The sequence below is a fragment of the Callorhinchus milii genome, unplaced genomic scaffold (genome assembly GCF_018977255.1).
Source record: "Callorhinchus milii isolate IMCB2004 unplaced genomic scaffold, IMCB_Cmil_1.0 Scaffold6, whole genome shotgun sequence".
Taxonomy (NCBI): domain Eukaryota; kingdom Metazoa; phylum Chordata; class Chondrichthyes; order Chimaeriformes; family Callorhinchidae; genus Callorhinchus; species Callorhinchus milii.
In genome coordinates, this window is record NW_024704747.1 from 11,338,479 (window position 1) to 11,354,246 (window position 15,768).

At 51.5% G+C, this 15,768-nt stretch overlaps 1 protein-coding gene across 1 annotated transcript in view; it reads left to right on the forward strand.

The window, feature by feature from the left end:
- ube2f (ubiquitin-conjugating enzyme E2F (putative)) overlaps positions 1-14,206 on the forward strand; it is a 136,050-nt gene extending 121,844 nt beyond the window's left edge. The window contains exon 10 of the mRNA XM_042336385.1: positions 13,763-14,206. Coding sequence (XP_042192319.1) covers positions 13,763-13,828 — 66 coding nt within the window. The 3' untranslated portion in view covers positions 13,829-14,206. The remainder of the gene's footprint in view (positions 1-13,762) is intronic.
- The last annotated feature ends 1,562 nt before the right edge of the window (positions 14,207-15,768 follow it).

A 15,768-nucleotide genomic window follows, 5' to 3' on the forward strand; every position in this document is an offset into this window, starting at 1 on the left:
AATGAGTGTTCTGGACTTGCCATCGTTAATTCCTTGGTTCCACCTATGTCGTATTGATGGAACTAACAGCGTGAGCTGTGTGTCTGTCTCTCTGAGTGTCTCTTCCTGCTGTGGTCTGAGTTTCTATCTTCGAGCTGTGTGTCTGTCTCTCTGAGCTGTCTCTCTCTCTCTCTCTGAGCTGTGTGACTGTCTCTCTGAGGTGTGTGTCTATCTATCTGAGCTGTGTGTCTGTCTCTCTGAGGTGTGTGTCTGTCTCTGAGCTGTGTGTCTGTCTCTCTGAGCTGTGTGTCTGTCTCTCTGAGGTGTGTGTCTGTCTCTCTGAGCTATGTGTCTGTCTCTCTCTGAGCTGTGTGTCTTTCTTTGAGGTGTGTCCATCTCTGTGAGCTGTATGTCTCTTTCTGAGCTATGTGTGTCTCTCACTCTGAGCTGTATCTCTCGCTCTCTGAGCTGTGTGTCTCTCTCTGAGCTGTGTATCTGTCTCTCTCTCTCTGAGCTGTGTGTCTGTCTCTCTGAGCTGTGTCTCTCTCTCTCTCTGAGCTGTGTGTCTGTCTCTCTGAGGTGTGTGTCTGTCTCTGAGCTGTGTGTCTGTCTCTCTGAGCTGTGTGTCTGTCTCTCTCTCTCTCTGAGCTGTGTGTCTGTCTCTCTCTCTGAGCTGTGTGTCTGTCTCTCTCTGAGCTGTGTATCTGTCTCTCTCTCTCTCTGAGCTGTGTGCCTGTCTCTCTCTCTCTCTCTCTGAGCTGTGCGTGTCTCTCTCTCTGAGCTGTGTGTCTGTCTCTCTCTGAGCTGTGTGTCTGTCTCTCTCTGAGCTGTGTGTCTGTCTCTCTCTGAGCTGTGTGTCTCTCTCTCTCTGAGCTGTGTGTCTGTCTCTCTCTGAGCTGTGTGTCTCTCTCTCTGAGCTGTGTGTCTCTCTCTCTGAGCTGTGTGTTGGTATCTCTGTGCTGTGTATGTCTCTCTCTGAGCTATGTGTCTGTCTCTCTGAGGTGTGTGTCTCTTTCTGAGCTGTGTGTGTCTCTCTCTCTCTCTCTGAGCTCTGTCTCTCTTTGTGTGCTGTGTCTCTCTCTGAGCTGTGCCTCTCTTTCTCTGAGCTGTGTCTCTTGCTCTATGAACTGTGTGTCACTCTTCCACACTCTCTTATTCTGTGGTCTCTCTCTCTCAGCTGTGTATCTATCACTCTGAGTCGTGTGTCTCTCTCTCTGAGCTGCGTGTCTGTCTCTCTGAGCTGTCTCTCTCTTTCTGAGCTGTGTGTCTGTCTCTCTGAGATGTGTGTCTCTTTCTGAGCTGTGTGTGTGTCTCTCTCTCTGGGTTGTGTGTCTCTCTCTCACTCTCTGAGCTGCATGTTTGTCTCTCTCTGAGCTGTCTCTCTCTCTCTGAGCTGTGCCTTTCTATCTCCGAGCTGTGTCTCTTGCTCTATGAGCTGTGTGTCACTCTCTCTCCCTCTCTCTCTGTGCTGTGGTCTCTCTCTCTGAGCTGTGTGTCTATCACTCTGAGTTGTGTGTCTGTCTCTCTCTGAGCGGCATGTCTCTCCCTCTCTCTGAGCTGCGTGTCTCTGTCTCTCTCTGCTGTGAGTCTGTCTCTCTGAGCTGTCTCTCTCTCTCCCTCTGAGCTGTGTGTCTGTCTCTCTGAGCTGTCTCTCTCTCTCTCTCTGAGCTGTGTGTCTGTCTCTCTGAGGTGTGTGTCTATCTATCTGAGCTGTGTGTCTGTCTCTCTGAGCTGTGTGTCTGTCTCTCTGAGCTGTGTGTCTGTCTCTCTCTGAGCTGTGTGTCTGTCTCTCTGAGCTGTCTCTCTCTCTCTCTCTCTCTCTCTCTGTGAGCTGTATGTCTATCTATCTGAGCTGTGTGTCTGTTTCTCTGAGCTGTGTGTGTGTCCCTCTGAGCTGTGTGTGTGTCTCTCTCTGAGCTGTGTGTCTATCTCTCTGAGCTGTGTGTCTTTCTTTGAGGTGAGTGTGTCCATCTCTGTGAGCTGTATGTCTCTTTCTGAGCTATGTGTGTCTCTCACTCTGAGCTGTATCTCTCGCTCTCTGAGCTGTGTGTCTCTCTCTGAGGTGTGTGTCTATCTATCTGAGCTGTGTGTCTGTCTCTCTGAGGTGTGTGTCTGTCTCTCTGAGCTGTGTGTCTGTCTCTCTCTGAGCTGTGTGTCTATCTCTCTGAGCTGTCTCTCTCTCTCTCTCTGAGCTGTGTGTCTGTCTCTCTGAGCTGTGTGTCTGTCTCTCTGAGCTGTGTGTCTGTCTCTCTGAGCTGTGTGTCTGTCTCTCTGAGCTGTGTGTCTGTCTCTCTCTGAGCTGTGTGTCTATCTCTCTGAGCTGTGTGTCTTTCTTTGAGGTGAGTGTGTCCATCTCTGTGAGCTGTATGTCTCTTTCTGAGCTATGTGTGTCTCTCACTCTGAGCTGTATCTCTCGCTCTCTGAGTTGTGTGTCTCTCTCTGAGCTGTGTGTCTGTCTCTCTCTCTCTGAGCTGTGTGTCTGTCTCTCTCTCTCTGAGCTGTGTGCCTGTCTCTCTCTGAGCCGTGTCTCTGAGCTGTGTCTCTGTCTCTGAGCTGTGTCTCTCACTCTCTGAGCTGTATGTCTATCACTCTCAGCTGTGTGTCTATCGCTCTGAGTTGTGTGTCTCTCCCTCTGAGCTGTGTGTCTCTCTCTCTCTCGAGCTGCGTGTCACTCTCTCTGTCTTTCTCTCTCTGAGCTGTGTGTCTGTCTCTCTGAGGTGTGTCTCTTTCTGAGCTGCGTGTGTGTGTGTCCCTCTCTCTCTGAGTTGTGTGTCTCTCTCTGAGCTGTGTGTCCGGTCTCTGAACTGTTTCTCTCTCTCTTTCTGAGCTATGTGTCTCTCTCTCTCTGAGTTGTGTGTCTCTCTCTGAGCTGTCTCTCTCTCTCTCTCTCTCTTAGCTGTGCGTCTTTCTCTCTGAGTTATGTGTGTCTTTCTCTGAGATGTGCCTCTCTGTCTCTGAGATATGTCTCTTGCTCTCTGAACTGTGAGTCTCTCTCTCCCTCTGAGCGGTGTGTGTCTCACTCTGAGCTGTGTCTCTCTATCTCTGAGTTGTGTCTCTCGCTCTCTGAACTGTGTGTGTCTCTCTCTCCCTCTGAGCCTCGTGTCTCTCTCTCTCTCTCTCTCTCTCAGCTGCATGTCACTCAACAACAACAAGAAGATTTCATTTATAGAGCGCCTTTCACGTCAGGAGGACGTCCCAAGGCACTGTACAGTTGGGTAAGGACCCGAGCGTTGGGGGGAAATGGTCAGGGTGAGGGGAGGGAAGGGAGGGAGCGAGGAGGGGGTAGAGAGTCGAGAGGGGAGCTGAAGGCTCGGTCAAAGAGAAAGGTCTTGAGACCGGCCTTGAAGGAGGAAAGGGAGGAAGCGGCGAAGGCACTGGGGGATAGAGTTCCAGAGCCTCGGGGCTGAGAGGCTGAAGGCCCGACCACCGATGGTAGGGCGGTTGGGGCGGGGGATGTGGAGCAGACCGGAGCCAGAGGAACGGAGGGTACGGGCAGGTAAGTAGGGGGATAGTAGGTCGGAGAGGTAGGAGGGAGCGAGGCCGTGAATGGCCTTGTAGGTGAGGATGAGGAACTTGAATTCGATCCTCTGGGGGATGGGGAGCCAGTGGAGGCAAGCGAGGGTGGGAGTGATGTGGTCGCGGTGTCTGGTGCGGGACAGTACACGAGCTGCAGAGTTCTGAATGACCTGCAGTGTGGAGGGAGGGCCGGGAAGGCCGGCGAGGAGAGAGTTCCCATAGTCCAGCCTTGAGGTGATAAAGGCGTGGACCAGAGTTTCAGCAGCGTGAGGGGTGAGGTAGTGCCGTAGTCTGGCGACATTCCGGAGGTGATGGAAGGCGGTGCCAGTTGTGGTGCGGACATGAGGGAGAAAGGACAGCTCAGGGTCGAACAGAACCCCGAGGTTCCTGACCGGCTTTGAGAGGTGGAGAGTGCAGCCTTAGATGCTGATGCTGTCAGCGCCTGAGGTGCGGAAGCGCTGACGTGAGCCAATCAGGAGGGCCTCAGTTTTTACGCACGTTGAGCTGAAGAAAGTTGTCTCTCTCTCTCACACTGTGCTGTGTTTCTCTCTCTCTCTGAGCTGCATGTCTGTCTCTCTGAGCTGTCGCTCTCTCTCTTTCTGAGCTGTATGCCTGTCTCTCTGAGGTGTGTGTCTTTTTCTGAGCTGTGTGTGTGTCTCTCTCTCTCTCTGAGCTGTGTGTCTGTCTCTCTGAGGTGTGTGTCTCTTTCTGAGCTGCGTGTGTGTGTGTCCCTCTCTCTGTGAGCTGTGTGTCTCACTCTGAGCTGTGTGTGTCCCTCTCTCTCTGAGTTGTGTGTCTCTCTCTGAGCTGTGTCTCACTCTGAGCTGTGTGTCTCTCTCTCTCTCTGAGCTGCATGCCTCTCTCTCTCTCTCTGTCTCACTCTTGAGCTACATGTCTCTCTCTCTCTCTTTGCTGTGTGTCTGACTCTCTGAGGTGTGCGTGTGTCGTTTCTCTGTGCTGGGGGTCTCTTTCAGAACTGTGTTGTATGTCTGTCTCACTCTGAGCTGTGTCTCTTTTTCTCTCTGAGCCGTGTGTCTCCCTGTCTCTCTGAGCTGTCTCTCTCTATCGCTCTGAATTGTGTGTCTGTCTCTCTCTGAGCTGTGTGTCTATCTTTCTCTCTCTCTCTCTGCTGTGTATCTCTCTTTCTGAGCTGTGTGTCTGTCTCTCTGAGGTGTGTGTCTCTTTCTGAGCTGTGTGTCTGTCTCTCTCTGAGCTCTGTCTCTCTCTCTGTGTGCTGTATGTCTCTCTCGCTGTCTCTGTGCTGTGCCTCACTGTCTCTGAGCTGCGTTTCACTCTCTGAGCTGTGTGTCTATCACTCTGAATCATAGATCATAGAATCATAGAATTGTACAGCACAAAAAGAGGCCATTCGGCCTATCGAGTCTGTGCCGGCTCTTTGAATAGATCAATGTAATGTCAATCCCACTCCCCAGCCCTTTCCCCATAACCCGGCAAACCCACCCTCCTCAAATACCCATCCACCGCGTTTTTAAAAGTAGTTATCGAATCGGCCTCCACTACCCTTTCAAACTATTTTAAATCTGTGACCTCGAGTCACCGACACACCCACCAGTGGAAACAGTTTTTCCCTTTCTAACCTATCAAATCCCCTCATGATTTTGAAAACCTCTATTAGGTCTCCTTGTAACCTTCTCTGCTCCAATGAGAATAATCCTAACCTCTCTTGCCTTTCCTCATAATCAAGGTCCCTCATTCCTGGTACCACCCTCGTAAATCTCCTCTGTACCCTTTCCAATGCCTTAACATCCTTCCTATAGTGTGGGGCCCAGAACTGGGCTCAGTATTCTAACTGAAGCCTAACCAGTGTTTTATATAGGTTAATCATAACCTCCTGACTCTTGTACTCTATGCCCCTATTTATAAAGCCTGAGCTGTATCTCCCTCCCTCTCAGCTGTGTCTCTCTCTCTCTCTGAGTTGTCTCTCTCTATCGCTCTGAACTGTGTGTCTGTCTCACTCTGAGCTCTGTGTCTCTTTCTCTGAGCTGTGCCTCTCTGTCTCTGAGCTGTGTGTCTGTCTCTCTCTGAGCTATGTGTGTCTCTCTCTCTGAGCTGCATGTGTGTGTCTCTCTCTGTCTCTCTGAGCTGCGTGTCACTCTCTCTGTCTCTCTCTCTCTGCTGTGTGTCTGTCTCTCTGAGCTGTGTGTCCGTCTCTCTGAGCTGTGTGTCTGTCTCTCTGAGCTGTCTGTCCGTCTCTGAGCTGTGTGTCCGTCTCTCTGAGCTGTGTGTCCGTCTCTCTGAGCTGTGTGTCCGTCTCTCTGAGCTGTGTGTCCGTCTCTCTGAGCTGTGTGTCTGTCTCTCTGAGCTGTCTGTCCGTCTCTGAGCTGTGTGTCCGTCTCTCTGAGCTGTGTGTCTGTCTCTCTGAGCTGTGTGCCTGTCTCTCTGAGCTGTGTGTCTGTCACTCTGAGCTGTGTGTCTCTCTGAGGTGTGTGTGTTTCCGTTTCTCTGAGCTGGGTGTCTCTTTCTGAGCTGTGTGTGTGTGTCTCTCTCTCTCTCTCTCTCTCTGATTTGTGTCTCTCTCTCTCTGAGCTGTGTGCCTGTCTCACTCTGAGCTGTGCCTCTCTATCTCTCCGAGCTGTGTGTCTGTCTCTCTCTGAGCTCTGTGTCTGTCTCTCTGAGCTCTGTGTCTCTCTCTCTGAGCTGTGTCTCTCTCTGAGCTGTGTCTCTCACTCTCTGAGCTGTGTGTCTGTCTCTGATGTGTGTCTCTCTCTCTGAGCTGTATCTGTGTGTCTCTCTCTCTCTTTCTCTGAGCTGTGTGTCACTCTCTCTGTCTCTCTCTCTCTGCTGTGTGTCTGTCTCTCTCTGAGCTGTCTCTCTCTATCGCTCTGAACTGTGTGTCTGTCTCACTCTGAGCTCTGTGACTCTTTCTCTGAGCTGTGCCTCTCTGTATCTGAGCTGTGTCTCTCACTCTCTGAGCTGTGTGTCCATCACTCTGAATTGTATGTCTCTCTCTCTCTGAACGGTGTCTCTCTCCCTCTGAGCTGCGTGTGTGCCTCTCTCTGAGCTGTGTTTCTGTCTCTCTGAGCTATATGTGTCTCTTTCTCCGAGATGTGTCTCTCTCCCTGAGCTGTGTGTCTCCCTTGATGCGTCGCAGCTATCAAGCTACCGGCCCATCTCCAACCTCCCCTTTCTCTCCAAGGTCTTGGAAAGAGTTGTCGCCTCCCAACTGCGCTCTTTCCTCTCCACCCATTCTCTTTTCGAACCCCTTCAGTCAGGTTTCCGTGCTGCTCATAGCACAGAAACTGCCCTGGTCAAGGTCACCAATGATATCCTGACCATCTGTGACCAGGGCTCCCTCTGCCTCCTCGTCCTCCTCGACCTATCGGCAGCATTCGATACGGTCGACTCCACCGCTTGTCCTCCCACCTCAACCTTCAAGGCACTGTCCTTGAATGGTTTAGCTCTTACCTTTCCCACCGTCTTCACTTCGTCTCAACGAATGGCTTCTCCTCCACCCCCCGCACTGTCTCATGTGTTGTCCCTCAGGGCTCTGTCCTTGGTCCCCTCCTCTTCACCCTCTATATGCTCCCCCTCGGTGACATCATCCGCAGACATGGGGTTAACTTCCACATGTATGCGGATGACACCCAACTCTACCTTTCCTCCTCTACTCTCAACTCCACGACCACCGATGTCCTGACAGCTGCCTGTCCAACATCGAGTCCTGGACGAGAGACAACTTTCTTCAGCTCAACGTGCGAAAAACTGAGGCCCTCCTGATTGGCTCACGTCAGCGCCTCCGCACCTCAGGCGCTGACAGCATCAGCATCCAAGGCTGCACTCTCCACCTCTCAAAGCCAGTCAGGAACCTCGGCGTTTTGTTCGACCCTGAGCTGTCCTTTCTCCCTCACATCCGCACCACAACTGGCACCGCCTTCCATCAGCTCCGGAATATCGCCAGATTACGGCACTACCTCACCCCTCACGCCGCTGAAACTCTGGTCCACGCCTTTGTCACCTCAAGGCTGGACTATGGGAACTCTCTCCTCGCCGGCCTTCCCGGCCCTCCCTCCACACTGCAGGTCATTCAGAACTCTGCAGCTCGTGTACTGTCCCGCACCAGACACCGCGACCACATCACTCCCACCCTCGCTCACCTCCACTGGCTCCCCATCCCCCAGAGGATTGATTTCAAGATCCTCACCCTCACCTACAAGGCCATTCACGGCCTCGCTCCCTCCTACCTCTCCGACCTACTATCCCCCTCCCTACCTGCCCGTACCCTCCGTTCCTCTGGCTCCGGTCTGCTCCACGTCCCCCGCCCCAACCTCCCTACCATCGGTGGCCGGGCCTTCAGCCTCTCAGCCCCCAGGCTCTGGAACTCCATCCCCCAGTGCCTTCGCCGCTTCCTCCCTTTCCTCCTTCAAGGCCGGTCTCAAAACCTTTCTCTTTGACCGAGCCTTCAGCTCTCCTCTCGACTCTCTTCCTCCTCCTCGCTCCCTCCCCTCACCCTGACCATTTCCCCCCTCCTCTCTCCCTCCCTTCCCTCCCCTCACCCTGACCATTTCCCCCCTCCTCTCTCCCTCCCTTCCCTCCCCTCACCCTGACCATTTCCCCCCTGCTCGGGTCATGACCCAACTGTGCAGCGCCTTGGGACGTCCTCCTGACGTGAAAGGCGCTCTATAAATGGAATCTTGTTGTTGTTGTGTCGGTCTCTCTGTGCTGTTTGTGTGTGTCTCCCTCTGAGCTGCGTGTGTGTGTGTCTCTCTGTGTGTTGTGTATTGCTCTCTCTGAGCTGTCTCTCTCTTTCGCTCTGAACTGTGTGTCTGCCTCTCTGTGAGCTGTATGTCTGTCCCTCTGTGAGTTGTGTGTCTGTCTCTCTCTAAGCTGTGTGAAGGAGGAGTGAGGGAGACGAGTGAGGAAGTGGGAGAGGAGTGATCGAGTGAGGGAGAGGAGTGAGAGAAAAGAGTGAGGGAGTGAGGAGAAGGAGTGAGGGAGTGGGAGAAGTGAGGTTTGAGGGAGAGGAGTGAGGGAATGGGAGTGGAGTGAGGGAGTGCGAGAGAAGCGATGGAGTGGGAGTGGGAGAGAGGTAGTGTGAGGAAGGAGGGAGTGATGGAGAGGAGTAAGGCATTGAGGGAGAGGCGTGAGTGAGTAAAGTACAGGAGTGAGGGAGAGAAGTGAGGCAGTGACGGCGAGGAGTAACGCAGAAGAGTGAGGGAGTAGAAGACACGTGAGGGAGTGAGGTAGAGGAGTGAGGGAGTGGGAGAGGAATGAGGGAGTGAGAGACAGGCGAGAGAGGAGTGAGGGAGAGGAGTGAGGAATTGAGGGAGAGAAGTGAGGGAGAGGAGTGAGGTAGTGGGAAAGCAGTGAGGGAGAGGAATGAAGGAGTGAGGGAGAGGAGTGGTGAGTGAGGGAGAGGAGTGAGGCAGTGGGAAAGGAGTGAGGGAGAGGAGTGAGGGAGTGGGGGAGGAGTGAGGGAGAGGAATGAAGGAGTGAGGGAGAGGAGTGAGCGAGTCAGGGAGAGGAGTGAGCGAGTGAGGGAGAGGAGTGAGCGAGAGGAGTGAGCGAGTGAGGGAGAGGAGTGAGAGAGTGAGGGAGAGGAGTGAGCGAGTGAGGGAGAGGAATGAAGGAGTGAGGGAGAGGAGTGAGCGAGTGAGGAAGAAGAGTGAGTGAGGGAGAGGAGTGAGCGAGTGAGGGAGAGGAGTGAGGTAGTGGGAGAGGAATGGGAGTGAGAGAGAAATGATGGAATGGGAGAGGAGTGAGCGAGACGAGTGAGCAAGTGGGAGAGGAGTGAGCGAGCGAGGGAGAGGAGTGAGAGAGGAGGGAGTGAGAAAGGAGTGAGGATTGACAGAGAGGAGTGAGGGAATGGGAGTGGAGTGAGGGAGTGTGAGAGAAGCGATGGAGTGAGAGTAGGGAGTGGGAGAGAGGGAGTGTGAGGGGTGATGGAGAGGAGTGAGGCAGTGAGGGAGAGGAGTGAGTGAGTGAAATACAGGAGTGAGAGAGAGAGGAGTGAGGAAGTGAGAGAGAAGTGAGGTAGTGGGAGAGGAGTGAGGGTGTGAGGGAGAGGAATGTGGAGTGAGGGAGGAGTGAGGGTGTGAGAGAGGAGTGAGGGAGTGGGAGAGAGGGAATGGGAATAGTGAGGGAGGGATGGAGAGAAGTGAGGCAGTGAGGGAGAGGAGTGACGGAGAAGAGTGTGGGATAGGAGTGAGGGAGAGGAGTGAGGGAGAGGGCGAAGGTAGGAAGGGTCCCAACTTTAAAATCAAAGCAGCAAGTGATTCACTGCACAAACATATCTTCCTCCCGAATGACTGACTGGTTCCCAGTGGCTCCGGGTTAGTGCGGAGACTTGCAGTGACAGAGCTAATAAGGAGTTGTCAAACATATGATGTTGGTTGGTGAGGAGTTGGGATGGAGGGGCAATTGTTGCTGTTTATTCTCCTTGTGTTGAGCAGCCCGTTTCTCGGGTAACACACGACAGTGAGGTGGTAAATGTAACAGTAAAGGTTGCTGGAGATTAACTGGGGTCGTGATAAGGACTTTAAGCAAAAGTTGAACATTTTCACAGGAGCCAAGGGGTTCAGGCATTCAGCTGCCAGAGCTGAGGGTGGGTTATGAAAGGATAAATTGTGATGGATTATAATCAAGAAACAGGACAGCAGCTACAAAAGGGGAAACAGCGACGTGAGCTGAGGTGTGGCGGGGCCCACGGGGGATTTGTTTTATTCACACTGAAGATCTGGCGAGTCACCAGCATTAAACTCAGCTCAACTGACTGAGCCAAGAGCAACAGCCAATGAAGGTGTTAAATCACTGTCAGGCCAAATAGTGCAGGTAATGAAATGGGCTGCCATCATATCTCAATCTGATACCGGCGACAGCGAGGCACAGGAGCAACGTGACACAGCTCACAGCACAACCCACCGAGGATTCCGGCTGGAGGGTAGTTTGAGTGTTGTAATCCTCAAAAATAGAGTCCCTGGAATTTTACATTTCTCATTTCATTCAAATGAGACCTGTGGATGGGCAATGTAGAGGGAGCTTTACTCTGTTTCTAGCACAGGCTGACCTGGGAGGGTGGACGTACAACAACAACAACAAATTACATTATCATAGCGCCTTTCATGTTGGGAGGATGTCCCAAGGCGTTCCGTGCCGCCCACAGCATCTATGATGACTGTCCTGGTCAAAGTGACAAATGACATCTCTGACTCCTCGCCCTCCTTGACCTCTCTGCTGCTTTCGACACCATCGACCACATTATCCTCATCCACCGCCTCTCCTCTCACCTCAACATCCACGGCGCTGTCCTTGACTGGTTCAGATTGTACCTCGCACACTGCCTGCACTTCATCTCCTCAAACGGCTTCTCCTCTAGCCCCATTACCTGCACTATTTGGCCTGACAGTGATTTAACACCTTCATTGGCCCTCAACTCTATCTCTCTGCCTTCACCCTCGACTCTAGGACCACTGCTGTCCTGACAGAATGTCTGTCAGACATCAAGTCCTGGATGAGAGCTAACTTTCCTCAGTTGAACGTCAACAAGACCGAGGCTCTCCTGATTGGCTCCAGTCAGCGCCTCCACACCTCAGGTGCTGACAGTATCACCATCCATGGTTGCACACTCCTTACTAAGCCAGTCTGGAACCTTGGGGTCTTGTTTGACGCTCAACTATCCTTTCTACCCCACATTTGCGCCATGAACCCCTCCGTCTTCCCCACCTCCGCAACATGACCCAGCTCTGACAGTGTCTCACACCGCAGGCCGCCGAAACCCTCAAACACGCCTTTATTATGTTGAGGCCTATGTAAACAACTATGTAAACTCACTGCTTGTCGACCTCCCCAACTCCTCCCTCCACAGGCTGCAGATCATCCAGAACTCTGCAGTCCGTGTCCTCTCCCGCACTAGGCTCTGTGACTCTAATACCCCCATCCTTGCCCAACTCCACTGGCTTCCCATCACTCAGAGGATACAGTTCAAGACCCTCACCTTCAAAGTCTTCCATGGTCTTGCTCCCCCTTACCTCTCCGACCTCCTAAATCCTGTTCACTCCCTCCGCTCAGCGGGCTCCAGCCTGCGTTACGTCCCCCGCCTTACTCGCCCCACTATTAGTGGGCGGGCCTTCTGCCACTCTGCACCCACCCTCTGGAACTCCATCCCACAGTCCCTCCGTCTCACCCCTCCCTCACCAGCTTCAAGACTCACCTCAGACCCTCCTCTTCGACCGTGCTTTCGATCTCCCTGCATCCCCCACTGCCCTCCACCCTCCCCCACCCCGACCCTCAGCTCGGGTCTGTAAATCTGTCTGTCCAGCGCCTTGGGACGTCCTCCCGATGTGAAAGGCGCTATACAAATTTAATTTTGTTGTTGTTGTTGACGTACACTGTAGATGTAAAGCACTTGGCCTGTCTAATTGTGCTGACTGGTCACAGCTGACAACAGCCTCTGATATATTTAGGCAGCAACAAATCCCAAATATCTGTGGTGATGTCAGACTGAAGCTGTGTGGGTCAGAGGTCAAGTGAGCAGCACGATGGCTGAGTTCTGTTGCTCCTCGTTGTGTTATTTTGCAATCCCCAGAGTCCTCAGCCTCAAATCAGCTTATGTTTCCCACACTGTCTATTCTTAGACCTTCCTGTACCATAGTGGAGTCCTGTAGTATAGCGGTTAGAGCACTCCCCTTGAAAGTGGGATGACTATGGGTTTGATTCCCGGGCAGGGTCAAACCTTAAGCGATTTTCTTTACTCCGCACACCTCTGTTTACCTAGTCGTAAGTAGCAACCCGGTTGTTAGTCGATTGACGGATCGCTTTTCGGGTGTAATAATCCCTTCAAAATATAAATAATAATAATTTGGTCACTCAATCCACAACTGTGTGTGGGACATTGTTGTGGGTAATTGGCTGCCACATTTCATCCACAAAATATCCAGTCAATTCACTTCACTGTATATTCTTTGAAGCACTTTGAGACGTCTAGAAAACGTGACAAGGCGTTCTATCAAATGCAGGGATTATTACAGTGTGTATAAGATCCTCATCCTCACCTACAAGGCCATTCACGGCCTCGCTCCCTCCTACCTCTCCGACCTACTATCCCCCTACTTACCTCCCCATACCCTCCGTTCCTCTGGCTCCGGTCTGCTCCACATCCCCCGCCCCAACCGCCCTACCATCGGTGGCCGGGCCTTCAGCCTCTCAGCCCCGAGGCTCTGGAACTCTATCCCCCAGTGCCTTCGCCGCTTCCTCCCTTTCCTCCTTCAAGGCCGGTCTCAAGACCTTTCTCTTTGACCGAGCCTTCAGCTCTCCTCTCGACTCTCTACCCCCTCCTCGCTCCCTCCCCTCACCCTGACCATCTCCCCCCTGCTCGGGTTCTGACCCAACTGTACAGCGCCTTGGGATGTCCTTCCGACGTGAAAGGCGCTCTATAAATGGAATCTTGTTGTTGTGTGTGTGTATACAGTGTGTGTATACTGTGTGTGTATACAGTGTGTTTATACAGTGTATATATAGTGTTGTGTGTATACAATGTATGTGTATTTACAGTGTGTGTGTATACCGTGTGTGTGTAGTGTGTGTGTATATTGTGTGTGTATACAGTGTGTATGTAGTATGGTTGTATACAGTGTGTCTATATACAATGTGTGTGCAATGTGTGTATATATAGTGTGTGTATATACAATGTGTGTGTATACAGTGTGGGTGTATATAGTGTGTGTGTATACTGTGTGTGTATTCTGTGTGTAGTGTGTGTGTATATACAGTGTGTATATATACAGTGTGTGTGTATACAGTGTGTAGTTTGTGTGTACACAATGTGTGTGCATACAGTGTGTGTGTATGCAGTATGTCTGTAGTGTGTGTTTACAGTGTGTGTGTAATGTGTATATAGTGTGTGTATACAGTGTGTGTATATAGTGTGTATAGAGTGTGTGTGCAGTGTATGTATATACAGTGTATGTGTATATACTGTGTTTGTAAACAGTGTGTGTATGCAGTGTGTGTGTAGTGTGTATACAGCGTGTGTGTATACAGTGTATACATTGTGCGTATGTGTATACGGTGTGCAATTGTAGCGTGTGTGTACAGTGTGTGTGTATACAGTGTGTGTGTAGTGTGTGTATACAGTGTGTGTAGTGTGTGTGTATACAGTTGAATTCTATGAACAGTTGAAGCTCAAACAAATGCTAAAATGAGTTGAAAAGATTGAAATGAAAATGGTTTTGTGAAAATTTGATGATGATTGTTCTGTTAGCTTGATCAAAGGGAAATGACAAAGACTCATGGATTTGTTTACTTCATAAAGGATGACTACATACGCAAATGGATGAAGCCAAAGTCAAATGGAAGAACAAGGTTTTCTTCACCATAGAAGATAAAGTTGTCCTTGCTTTGCAGCTGGTGTCTACAACAACACATTTAATAGACTGGCATACGTGACCAACATGGTAAAAAGAACCAGAAATTTTGGGTTAAATGGAAATAGCTGAATTTTGGGAACGGAGTAGCTAATACAACCAATCTCGAGGAAAGAGGGATAGACTACAATCAATATGTATTGACCAACAAGTTAACAAGTCGATTGCTCCATCGCCACCGTGTTGATCAGATCAACTCATTGCATTGAACTGTACTAACCCGTCGTAAGCATTCATTTGATTAGCTAAAACGTAGAACCTTGATATGTATAATCTTGCTAATCTTTATCAAAATTTACTAATTGAAGCAAATTGAGAGTTTGTGTCAGTTCATACTTTACCGCAGGGTCACAGAATTTAAGTAACCCTACAATGTGATTCCAAGTCCCGACATGGGGCTTGAACTCACAACCTTTTGACTCAGAGGACTGAGCCAGGATGACACTAACACTGACCAGGGCCAGGTTGACCCTGGCTTGTGACCAATGCTGCTCTGATGGACTGTCTGTCAGACAGCAAGTCGTGAATGAGAGGGACTTTCTCCAGTTGAATCAACAAGACCGAGGCCCCCCTGCTTGGCTCTTCCACACCTCAGGCACTGACAGCATTACCATCCATGGATGCACTCTACACCTCACTAAGCCAGTACGTAAAATCCAGTTAATCCAAAACTCTGCTGTCCGCATAGTTTTGCAGACTCACCCTCATCACAACAATTGTAGCCAACTTCGCTGGCTTCCAATCACTGAACGGATCGATTTCAAGCTCCTTACACTCATCTTCATGTCCTGGCACCTCCCTACCTCTCCGACCTGCTTAATCCTCAACCCACTAACTGCTGTCTCCACTCACTTGCTGTGTCCTCCTGCTTGCCCTTCGTATCCTCCGTTCCACCATTGGTGGCGGCGCTTCCAGCCACTACACCCTGAAGCTCTGGAACACTCTTCCTCTATCTCTCTGCCTTGCCCCCTCCTTGTCTCCCCATCTTCAGGTCGCGCTTGAAGACCTTCCTTTTCGACCGTGCCTACGGTCACCTCCCAACTCTCGGCGTCATGCTCTGCCAATGTCAAGCACTCGGGTACACTACCCTGTGTGAAGGGTGCTATATAAATGCAAGTTGATGTTGCTTGTTTTTGTACCGAACCTTGGCGTCTTGTTTGACCTTCAACTATCCTTTCTACCCCACATCCGTGCCATGACCCGCTCTGCCTTCCCCCACCTCTGCAACATCGCCCGGCTCCACCACCGTCTCCCCTCAGGCCACTGAGACTCTCATTCACACATTCATCACATCCAGGCTCGACTATGGAACTCCCTACTTGTCACCATTCCCAACCTCCTCCCTCCACAAGCTGCACATCATCCAGAACTCTGCAGCTTGTTGCCTCTCCCACACTAGATTCCATGATCCTATCCCCCAACCTCGCCTGGCTCGACTGGCTCCCCACCCCCCAGAGTACAAAATCCTCATTCTTGTCTTCAAAACTCTCTTCAGCCTCGCTCCTCCCTACCTCTGTGATCTGCTAACTTTATGAAGACTTGTCCGCTCCCTCCACTCAGTGGGCTCCAGCTGCTCCATACCACCACCCGGCCTGCCCCACTCCATTTTGGAACTCCATCCTACAGTCCCTTCGCCTTGTCCCTTGTCCCTTGTGCCTCCTTCATGGCCCGTCTCAAGACCCTCCTCTTCACCGCACCTTCGAACACCATCCTACCCCTACCCTTCTTGCCCTCCATCCCTCCTGATTCCAAACCCCCAGCTTGACTGACTGTCCAGCGCCTTAGGATGTCCTCTCGACGTTGATTGTTGTTTCATGTTAAACTTGTGCCTCTGGTCACTGGACCCTCTGAACCATTGTAAATAAGGTGGAGCAGAATGCCAGGTATTTGCACA